The 12223-nt window shown below is 38.7% G+C and overlaps 1 protein-coding gene across 3 annotated transcripts in view; it reads left to right on the top strand.

The window, feature by feature from the left end:
• The first annotated feature begins 3106 nt into the window (after nucleotides 1–3106).
• The window catches only part of asxl1 (ASXL transcriptional regulator 1), a 138982-nt gene continuing 129865 nt past the window's right edge, over nucleotides 3107–12223 (top strand). For 2 of the 3 annotated variants that reach the window (XM_039736125.1, XM_039736122.1), the window contains exon 1: nucleotides 3108–3715. In XM_039736125.1, the coding sequence (XP_039592059.1) occupies nucleotides 3659–3715 (57 nt within the window). In that variant the 5' untranslated portion in view covers nucleotides 3108–3658. Of the gene's footprint in view, nucleotides 3716–12223 lie in introns of all 3 variants that reach the window. The other variant, XM_039736124.1, reaches the window with a different exon arrangement.

The following is a 12223-nucleotide window of genomic DNA, read 5'->3' as shown; positions in this document are numbered from 1 at the left end:
TTTCATATACATTTTATGCTTTTACAAGTGATGGAACTGTTGGACTGTCTTTCTGAGATAGAAATAAATAACCACCATCAAAAAGGAATTCCACAGTGTTGCAGGTAGGCCATATTTAAAAACTGCAACGTTCTGGCCAATAATAAAGGATAACAGTCTCACTGGTGGAACAACATGCCCACCATTTGTGGCGTCCCTCGCTTTTAAAAAAAATGGCTCTGAAGACTCTCATCTTCAGCAGCTACCTTTACCCAATATACTTATTAATAAATTTTTTGGGGGGTTCTGTAATGCAACAACATTACTTCTGTATTATTTTATAGTTCATTTGCCTGATAGCTTTCACAAATGAAGCTCAGGTTTGTATATCTACTCTATATATATAAAAAATCTTAAGCCCAAAAGTGCAAGAGTTTGTGCAACGATTTTATGTGACTTTTTATGTCACATTTGTCATGCTTTAAATCGGGCTTAGGCGGCACGGTGGCGCAGTGGTAGCGCTGCTGCCTCGCAGTTAGGAGACCCGGGTTCACTTCCCGGGTCCTCCCTGCGTGGAGTTTGCATGTTCTCCCCGTGGCTGCGTGGGTTTCCTCCGGCGCTCCGGTTTCCTCCCACAATCCAAAGACATGCAGGTTCGGTGGATTGGCGATTCTACATTGGCCCTAGTGTGTGCTTGGTGTGTTTGTATGTGTCCTGCGGTGGGTTGGCACCCTGCCCAGGATTGGTTCCTGCCTTGTGCCCTGTGTTGGCTGGGATTGGCTCCAGCAGACCCCCGTGACCCTGTATTCGGATTCAGCGGGTTAGAAAATGGATGGATGGATGGAAATCGGGCTTATTTTCAAACCTACATATATATGTTTGGTATCATTATTTTCAGAATTTATCAAACTTTAATGTAATGTTAAGAGTTTCAGATTTTTATTCCATTTTTAAATTATAAACTAAAATATCAAGAACGCACGTCCCGCGAGACGAGACTTTGTGCCAAGAGATTTAACCATGCCTGGGGCCAGAAATAAAAGACAAAGAGTAGACGACAAAGACAGCTGCAGTACAGGTTTTTAATTGTTCAAAGCACCACACAAGATGCAGATCACAACGGCACGGCAGCAGCAGCAATCCAGGAGCTGATCGAGCAAAGAGGAGGTAAAAAAAAGTTTCCCATTGTATCACCATTTAAGAGGGGGCTTCAGAGGAGCGCACGTGTCTCCTTGGGGTGCGTTCAGCCCTCCTCTTCACAACACAAGCAGCAGAGATGTGAAGTGGCTGGTGCATATTGCAGAAAAGGGGGGGTTGGCGAGCACAGCGAGCAGGGGGGTAAGCCCCCTAATCATACTATCAAATGCCATGCATCTCCCATTACTGCAAAAATGCTGATGCCAAAAATCCAGGACCTCAAGTTTGAACAGGGTAACCATTCAAAGAGCTGGCAAAGTGAGTCTGCTGTTGCATACTTGTACATCAAAGTAATTAACCTTTGCTTTCTTTTGCCCTGTAATTACCAGACAATTCAGGGTTTAATGCATGCCCTATAATGTTTGACATCTCTCAAATTAATAACTAGAACAAGTCCATTTATGCTGAATACTTAATGTTATTGGTTGTACACTTTTTTGATTATGCTAAAATTGCAACAATGGAGTACAATGCTACTTGAGGGCCTATAAAGTTTCAAGTAGGGTAGTATGCGCAGAGGTGCAATGTGCACAATTCAGCAATTTACCACACAACGTTTGCACAGATTTCACTGATTATCTCTTTTTTTTGGCGGTATTGCTCCTCTTTGGATGTGCCGCTAATCTTCTTGCACCGCCACGAACACCTCTTGCTCTGGTGACATGGAGGAAGGCTGTTCTCCATGTTTCTCAGACTGGCAGTCAGTCTGTGATTGATCGACTTCAGTGCTCGACTAACAGCTGCTTGTCGATTCTGCCGCAAACGCGTGTTAATTCAGGATCGCTGGGACTGGCTATTCCTCTGGTGTGAAATCGCGCTACAACAAGCTGGAATTCGTTCCGAGATTATCTAATCATTCTTTCTTTTTGTAACAGTCCCCTTTTCTTGGATGGATGCTTTAGTGTAGCCCCCAACGCTGCTCCAGCACACAGTGTAAGGATCTCAGAATGTATGTATGTATGTATATGTCAATCCGTGCCTTTGCAATTTCACGTTTACTTAAAACTTGATATAAATACTAAATTATGTGAAAAACTCCACGTTTACCTTTAACTTAAGATGTCTGACTTTATAAGCTTTCCCACGTCACTCATTTAGTCTGCACAATAGGATTTATGTATTGTGGGCTCCACATCCCTAAATGGATTCGGCAGACTTGAGAATGTTACTTGTATGTAATACTTACGAATAAAACGCCCTTCGATGGCCTTAACAACCCGCTGAGGTTCAACGGTGGCCTTGCTCGTTGTTAATGTAAATACTAACAGCATCCCTACAATCCTGAATAGCTGTAATAGTCAGCTGACTCGTTATAGACTAGGAACGCAGTACTGTAATATTAATGTACAGTATTGTAATGTGAATGAAATGATAAACTATTTATATATGTAATTAAAAACATGCACACCCGCCTTTCGAAATAAACACGGAAGCAACATAAACAAGCGCGCGATGACGACAACGGACGGAGCGCAAATTGAAGGCGGACAAAAAGCCGCAAACTTGCAGTGCATTTTGGGTAATTGAGTTCTTTGAAACTACGTACTATTAAATAATGATAAAGCTAAACAAGTAAATGGCAATGTTGATGAACGTGTTTCTAGCTATATAATACAATTGTTACTTTTTAATATTATAATAAAACAATACCTTTTTATATACGTTTACACGCTTACTTTCAAATAGCTATAATAAAACTCCAGCATGCCATTTTAGGACGCACAGTGTACAGAATAAAAGTGGAACACGCTTGACTGAATGTTTACTATATAACGAAGACTGTTTTAAAACGGACACGGTACTGTTCCGCAGTCTTTTTAAGAAGGAAAACTACATATCCCAAAGTACCTTGTGGCCAAAATCTTCAACAATCTGCACTCCGCCCTGAATAAAAATGGTAAATTCCACGAGCCATCGTAAATACACCACGGCTTATCGTTTCAGTTTTTAAAACCGCAATTTGGCGTTTCGGGTTGGTATTCAATTTAACTCTAGGATCTTTAAGGTTCATACACCGTCGATGAGAAGTAGGGCCCGCGCGGCTATCAAAGAGAAGCGCGCAGGCGGAGCCAAGATGGCGGAGAATGGCTACGGTTTCCTAGCCGTTGCTTTATAAACAGTGGCTTGGAAGGGGGAGGGGCGGTGTTGCATTCCTGCAGTGTGTGCCCTTCGACCCTGTTGTTATGCTCCCCTTTCTGCATTCCAGAGTGAGAGGATTTCCTGCGGTAACAGCGGCGGCGTAGTGTTTATATATGGACTTGTAGTCGGTGTGTTTACTAAGAAGAAGAAAACCGAGCATTAGCGGGATAGAGCTGAATGTGCAGCGTTTGGTTTAAACACGAAAGGAAAACGACGTGGAGAGGACAACACGCAATTTAAAAAAAGGAGAGAAAAGCCCATACGCAACGTGGAGGAGAAGAAGAAGAAGAAGAACTAGTCGACACCGCGTTTTGGAAAGCTAAAGACGCAGCCACCCGAGGAAATGAAGGACAAACAGAAGAGAAAGAAGGAGCGCACGTGGGCTGAGGCTGCTCGCATGGTAATATCACTTGTAAATGATATATAAAAAAAGGAATCATGGCCCATTTATGTAATCTGATGTAAATGATTTGCATCCGCGTGCCGGGTTAAACGATCGACGGTGGCGGATGTCTTCTCTTGTCGCGTAGAGCGCGATTTCAGAAACCGAAGGGGCGCAGGAAGATTCTGTCTCTATTCGATTTTTTTTTTACAGTATTGCATTTTAAGTAAAATGTTGCTTTTCCTTTCGTGTTGAAGAGGGTGACGCGACGGTTCCTTTGACCTCGCTTGCGTCTGTGGTGCAGGGTTACGTGGTTTGGCATGCTTTAAATTCGAATAGAGCGATTTCACTCTGGCTGATCAGGATGTCATTTTAGCAACATTGTATAGGCTTGTTCGTGCAGGCGATCGTAATAAAGTGGAACCTTTCAAAAGTCGGCCTCCTAAAGCCTGCAGGAGGCGGGGGCGTTGGCACTAATCGCATCCTCAAGGTTTACAGTTTAAGGCATGATTAAGCATCTGTCACTGTAAGATGTGTATTTTTTGTGCCATTCCGCACATCATACCTAGACGGAAAGTTCTGGATAGAGTATGGATTTGGGTTTGCTGGATAGAGAATGAAAAACGTTCTACTAAAGTCGCTACCGGTGAGCAGATAATACGAGGATTCTTTTGTTTAGGAAGTAGATCTTGAAATTTGAGAATATGCTAAAATGCACTGCGTTAAACACAACTCACGAGGAACCCTAATTGTCTCTAATGAAATCAACCCCCGAATATCACTGTAAGCTTGGATCTTACCAATATTTGCGTTTTTGTGGGGTGGTGCTCGAAGCTGCGTATTTGACAGTTTCATTTGTGAAAATTTAAAATTATTGTAAACATCAAAGGGTACAGTTATTTGTCAGAATCATTGTTTAGGACAGTTGAACACTTTCCTGGATTTACTCGTTGGCAGTAAATAGGTACAACAGTGCTTGCATGTGCACCTTTTCCTGGCTAGGCCTTTAAGTTTAAAACATATACAGATGTGCAATTAAACCTTGCAAATCTATTCTGTTTTATAGACTTAACTATTACCTTACAGTTGCTCATACCGGAATTATAACACTGTTTATTAGGTTACCTGTAATACATCTTTTTGAAGGTGAAAATAATTTAATATTATATTGAGAAGTTTCAGTTGTCTTATTTTGAGTCTAAAACTTGTCTCTAAATATTTTTTTTTACCTATGAACTCAAGAATATTGGTTTTTTATTTGCACCCACCACGAGGGTGCCAGAGCTTATCATAACAGCTTTGGATGCAATGAAGAAATCAACTTTGGCCAGAGCAACAGTCAGTCGTCAAGCATTCTCTTATACTGGGCTATAAAGGGGCATCCAGTTGGTCTAATCTTCCCATGTTCAGGATGTTGACTAGCAAAATTGAGTACCTAGAAAGGAGACTGTACTGGGGATTTCTGTGTGTGTGCGTGCACACAGTCTGTGTATTTATTTATTTTTTATCCAAGCCAGTTGTCATAGACAGATTGATACACAGATTTCTGTATAAATGCCATATATTGCCCAGGTAGTTTAGTAATTTGTATATACATTATAACCGCGTATATATCTCTTGTGGTTCTAGATTATAGACTTGTGCTTTGGCTTTATTTTTTGCTGCTGGAGTGTCTCTCCACAGTGCCTTATTATTGATCTAAAATGCACGTGAACAACTCAGGCCCTAATACACTATTACACGCTATACCCTACATTTTGAAAACATTGACCTCTATTTCTCTGATGAGTTTGCAAAATTGATACTTTAATATTGTTTCTTTGTATCAGTATACTGCTGCTGGATTATGTGAATTTCCCCTTGGGATTAATAAAGTTTCTATTTATCTATAGTGGGATTGCTCCACTGTATAGGTTTATCGTAGTGTTCTACTTTTATAACAAGGAAGGTTTTTTTGTATTGTGCAATAATACACCTGTGAGAGAGATTTTTTTTTGTCTTGTCATTTGTAAATCTGCTTGTAAGGCTGTGATGCCCAGTGTTTGTACCTGGTATAAATGAGTTTGCCCTGCCATGGAATTGCACTCTACCTGGAGTTGGATTATTCCTTGTGTCAGATGCTGTAATTTGGGATCCAGGTAAATGTTTCCTTTTTTGATCCATGCCTATAACACCTCATGTAGCACAGGCTGTGTATCAGTGAAAGTCCTAGAACATGAAACATAAGCAGTAGTGTTACAGATTTAAGTTTGTCCGAGGCTACTTGGATGACCTTATATCAATATAATCTTTGGATGAAATCTGAAATACAGTATTATTGTTGCAGCCAAAAAGATCTAATGATGGAAAATTAAAATCTGCCAACCACTGAAGTAATCTGATGACAACTGTCCAGTGTAGTGGTGGAATTGGATCACCAATCAATGAATTTAGAGTCATCCCAAAGTACTTTGGAGACATTTAGGTGCTCTTGGTTGAAACTGTACTAAGAAAAAAAATCTAGTGTGAGCTTTCAAGAAAATATTTTGTCAAAACATATTGAGAAGAAAAACTTACTGTTTCACAAAAAGTTTATTGTGTCAAAATAATGGAAAATCTGAAATGGGATATTTGTTTAAGACATCCAACAAACCTGATACACTTACGACAGTCTTGTAAAAATGAATGGGCAAAGGTGCCCAAAGAAATAATGAGAGACTGATTGGTAAATAATGCAGACATAAGGTTTGCTTTTGCGCTTGAGTGGATTCTAACTTAACCTGCTTCTTTTTGGGCATCGCTTCTTTTTAAACCAGTGGTTATTAACCTTTTTAAATGAGATACCATATTGGCTGGGAGGTATGACAGCATACCACCTTTTCTTTCCTTTTGGTTTTATGTGCATTATGCTGGAAGCAGAATCTGCATAAAATGCAGTTTATTCATGTATTTCTTGTAAATGTTTGTTAATTAAATTTAGTTCAAGGAGGTATTTTTTGAGTTAAGATGAGGGGTCATTTCTATGCTGTTGGGGTGGCTAACCAGAAATTTAGATGTTTGGTTTTCTTTCAGTAAAAATGGCAACTGTATTTACAGCCTCCATATTCATCTGCACTGAAGAGAAGGAGCAAACATTCTCGTGCTTAATGAATGATTTCATTCCTTTCACAGGAAGTTGTCTCTCTATACTATGTGGCACAGTTAGTTGGGTAGAGAATGAGTTCAACTTACAAATTTCTGTTTTGTGTTCTTTTATTTTTATGTTAATATGCACATTGATTTTCTTCCCTTACCAATGGTAACATTGGCATCTTTCTGCACTGTTCATTTGTGGTTCAAACCAATGATTCTTCTTTGCTTAAGATGGTGGTTCCAGACATTTTCTATGTCCTGCAGACCTAGAAAATGTTTGATATATGTTTGCCCCCCTACAAAAATAATGTCACATTTGGAGATGAAGAAGTCGAATTTCTCATTTTTCATCAGTTTAGTTCCACCTAAACCACTCTCACTAAAGGCACAAATGTTAGTCAAACCTCAAAATTGGTTACATTTCACAATCTGGGCTTGTACAGAAATAAAAACTAGACCTCATCCCTTTCTACAGATCATTGCAAGGCCCAAATTCGATTCCCTTTAAAAAAAAAAATGTAAAAGTTACTCACTTTTACTAATGCTCCATTCATAGCAAGGAACCCACAACGGTGTGAATTTCTGACAATTGCTCACACAATGCTTGATTCCTTTCATGTCATAGAACAGGAGTACTAACTAGTAAATGACCTAAATGTAAGATGGCACATTGCGAAACAACGATTGCACCAGGATAAAAGTCGGGACAATGCACTTCACTCAATTTTGCTGAATCGTAATGCAGCATGACTGTTTGTCTCACTGCCTGAAATGCCCAGGTTGGGAAATTGTGGCTTAAGGGCATGTTGAAAGTAACTTAGAGTTATGTTTTAAAATGGATTGTGGAAGAAAAGGTATTTTAGCGTCCTAGGAGTCTTATTTATTTTTTCTCAAGGACCCTCAAATGTAAATAGTTCATATAAGTTGATGATATACCCCCCATATACTCCAGAAATTTACTTTAGATTATCCTGTAATCAAGTCCCCATTTGTGGATCCACCCATTATAGCACTTGTTTAGAATTAGAAGCTTCTGGCTGAAGGAAAGTGGAACACATTTTCTGCAAAATAAGCCAAAAGTTTTGCAATTATCCCAAAAACATCACGAGTCATTACCATTCACAGTCAAAAAAGTCTGGTTTGTCTACAACATCATCAGTAAATTTCTGTTGGTAGCCTGAGTGCATTTTATATGTGGGTTGTGCATGTGGCGTCAGCAGGCAAACTATTAAAGGAACACTAAACCTTGTATTTATATTTTTCATATGTTACTTACCCAAAGCATTTTGCAGTGATGACCAAGAAAAATCCTTAAACGTGTGTTACATTTTATGTAGATCTGTAGTAAAAAAGAAAAGTATGTTATAAGCCAATTGTGACCAATGCCCTGCAATGGCAAACACCATTTGGGGGAGGGGGGCAACAAAAACTGTGTTACTTGTGTTGCATAATCCAAATGCTCTTTTTGGTTAAATAGATACTTTTGTAAAAATTGGCACAAGCCATAGAGATAACTCTTGACCAGTTAATGAGGAGTAACGATGGATCTTTAATTCAAAATGGCAATCCAATGTGACTTTTTAGTTTCCTGTTTATTATGTCCTCAGATTTTTATAGAATTGTCAGTTTAACAGTATATTAGTACAACAGTAGTATGTGACGCTCTATTTCTTTAATTTTGTTTTGAAAAGATTTTCGGGAACAGGAAAAATAAAAGCAAAGGGGAAAGAACGGAGGGGGATAAGCCGGAATTCTGAGAGGGGGCGGACTGGGGCTTTTCTACGGGGCGGCTATACAGACAAAAGGAACGCGGACACGGACACCGCGCTGGGCTTTTATTATATAGATTAACATTTTCAGCACTGTTCTGAATAAGACAATAGATTAGAGCTTTTGTAATTGGTGTATATGGGTGTGTGTTATTTGTGTTACCGTGGTGTTACTTGAATGTAAGTATGTACAGAAAATTGTCAAATAGTTTACTTTGACAATGAATATTGCATTGCTTAGTCAAACAGTGTTTGGCGTAGTGGTACAATGGGTTGAATCCTGGTCTAGTTAGCGTCTGTTGTAGTTTGCACTGCTTCCTTCTGTCCACATGGCGTTTCCTCGTATATATTCAGTGTTCCCCTCCTGCTGTAAAAATGTGGGTGTTAGGCTAATTGGTAGCTCTACATGAGACCAATGTGAGTGAGCAGCTGGAATTGGGTTAAGCAAGTTTGTGAATAGATGGATGAAATAAAGTACCTTTTTATGATACTCCTTCTGCTTTTAAAATAAATAATAAAGGAAATAAGTATTGCTGAAGGGAGTGGGTTTAAGCTGTGAATGGGTAAACATGGATTTGAGGCTTAAAGGTTTATTTCTTTTTAGACGTGGCACTGTAAACTTAACACATTTGACACTTCAGTGCATTTGTTAGAAATTTCTTTTTTAAGTCTGGCAGCTGTTCATATAATCTTCAGTGCTGGAATTATATCTCACAGATCTGTGTTATTACACTACATTTTTGGCAAAACAGCATAGACTTTTAACTGCTGACCCTGAGACCCATTTATATTTACTTCCATTGAGTTTACTTTAGCTAGTTGACCAATCAGTTAACCAGTTGAAGCTTTGTTCTCCCCAGACCATAAAAACATATACAAACAGACAGATGCCACAACATCATGCTTAAATAACTTTGCAAAACATAATAAGCTGATATTTTGTAATAGTAGCCCAAATGCTGAAATAATTTTTTGCTCATAGACCTCTGTTGTTGTATTTCATCTTTTGTATATCATTAGATGATTGTTTTCATGGTTTTATCCATAAATTATAATTTAATTCTTTCTTCTAGGAGGGACAGTGGGAACAGTAGCTTGTGTAATTAAAGGTAAAAGAAAACAGTCATGATCTGACCTACTGGTTTTCTGTTTGAAAGAGAAATCATTCCCCTGCTACTGGCTAAAAATAATCTGTTGCACATGCTTCAATAACTTTTAAGCAATACCCTCCTTAAAGTTAAATTGAATTCTCATCTTTAAATTCAAAGGGGTGGGGGTGTAAACCTGTTATTACTGCATTAAGTCCATTAAGTTAATTGTGGATAAATCTTTAGACTTAAACCTTTTACAACATGTCTTTTTGTCATGTTCTTTTTTTTTATATTGTGACTATCCTAAAATTTACAGCATGAAAGAAACTGTTTTGCTTTAGGAATGTGACAAATTTCAAAATAGAATATTGCAAGTGACTAAATGGTCTTCGTGCTGATTGGTAAAATCCTAATGAAGTCAGCATTGCTGCAATGCAGTTACCACCTCCTTTAGGAGTAAAGAAATTCACTGATAAAATACTCCTATATAACATTTGATATCTGTGCTGTCAGAGGTTGATTAAAAATCTAGGCTGCTTTAATGGGTTTCTCAACCAAAAACCATATCCTACTAGTGATAATACAACTGTAGAGCAATAATGTTATGTTTTATGTACATCCTTTCACGTTATCAATCCAAGCAGGGTTTAAAGTAGAATGTTGAAAGTAATTTGGGTATGGATTTGATCCAAATCGTTGTACAGGGTGTATTATCCTAGGCATATACTTTAAAGTGCTATCATTTTGTGTTTCACTTTTTTCCACTTATTAGTTATTTGTGGTTAAATAAATATCCAAATGTGTAGTGTTTTTATATAAAAAAAAAAAAAAAAAACTGTTCAGTGCAAATAGTAAGCTTTTTATTAAGCTCCAAACAGTCCTCTTTTAGTAATTTAGTAGTACAGTGGGTACGGAAAGTATTCAGACCCCCTTCAATTTTTCACTCTTTGTTATATTGCAGCCATTTGCTAAAATCATTTAAATTAATTTTTTCCCTCATTAATGTACACACGGTACCCCATATTGACAGACAAAAAAAAGAATTTTTGAAATTGTTGCAGATTTATTAAAAAAGAAAAACTGAAATATCACATGGTCCTAAGTGTTCAGACCCTTTGCTCAGTATTTAGTAGAAGCACCCTTTTGAGCTAATACAGCCATAAGTCTTCTTGGGAAAGATGCAACAAGTTTTTCACATCTGGATTTGGGGATCCTCTGCCATTCCTCCTTGCAGATCCTCTCCAGTTCTGTCAGGTTGGATGGTAAACGTTGGTGGACAGCCATTTTTAGGTCTCTCCAGAGATGCTCAATTGGGTTTAAGTCAGGGCTCTGGCTGGGCCATTCAAGAACAGTCACAGAGTTGTTGTGAAGCCACTCCTTCGTTATTTTAGCTGTGTGCTTAGAGTCATTGTCTTGTTGGAAGGTAAACCTTCGGCCCAGTCTGAGGTCCTTCGCACTCTGGAGAAGGTTTTTGTCCAGGATATCTCTGTACTTGGCCGCATTCATCTTTCCCTCGATTGCAACCAGTCGTCCTGTCCCTGCAGCTGAAAAACACCCACACAGCATGATGCTGCCACCGCCATGCTTCACTGTGGGGACTGTATTGGACAAGTGATGAGCAGTGCCTGGTTGTCTCCACACACTGAGGAGAGGCAAGACATATGACAGCCCACATGGAGTTTGCTAAAAGACACCTGAAGGACCCTGAGGTGGTGAGAAATAAGATTCTCTGGTCTGATGAGGCCAAGATAGAACTTTTTGGCCTTAATTCTAAGCGGTATGTGTGGAGACAACCAGGCACTGTTTATCTGTTAGACTGCATTACACTCCCCAACATATCTTTCAAATATGACATGTGCTTTCATTGTGTTTATCACATTTTAGCGATTATATGGATGGGCATTAGTTTGGCTTCAAAAAATAATGACACCAACATTTGCATATCTGTATTAACAATGAAGTTTTGCGAACAGGCATAAATGCAGTGGTTTTTTGCTTCGAAGCAAAGAATACATTTTATTTTGGAATTATCAAGTGGAGCAGTTTGTTTCATCATCATTGTTGGCAAGTCAGATAGCCACTTCATCTGAAACATCCCTCAATTTTTACTTGCTAAAATCTGCTGTTAGCACGCCTAGTGTGCACAGTCCTATATGTATAACAGTATATGGTGCATGCAGCATTCCCATAAACCCGCGACTGTGAACTATATAAACCTATTAGAAAATGGATGGATGCTGACACATATACATCATATGTTGTTATAAAATGATTCAACATGCCATACCTCTTACAACTTTGTGACACTAACTCAGTCTGATCAGTCATTTCACCGTGCTTGCAAATCCCATATTAATCTATTTATGAACTATCTCTGTAATATGAAAAAAGTAGTAATAATGAAAACCTGTGTGTTTTTGGCCGTTTTCTTATAAGCACAATTCCTGAAGTCATGCTGAAATCCTACTACGTTGAAGACCGAGTATTTCTAGACATGACATCTGTTGTTATTCTTTTCAGTGTGTTGATGCAATGCTGTATCAATACCATTGTGA

This window comes from Polypterus senegalus, chromosome 14, assembly GCF_016835505.1.
Source record: "Polypterus senegalus isolate Bchr_013 chromosome 14, ASM1683550v1, whole genome shotgun sequence".
Taxonomy (NCBI): Eukaryota; Metazoa; Chordata; class Cladistia; order Polypteriformes; family Polypteridae; genus Polypterus; species Polypterus senegalus.
This window is presented reverse-complemented; position numbering and strand designations above follow the sequence as displayed.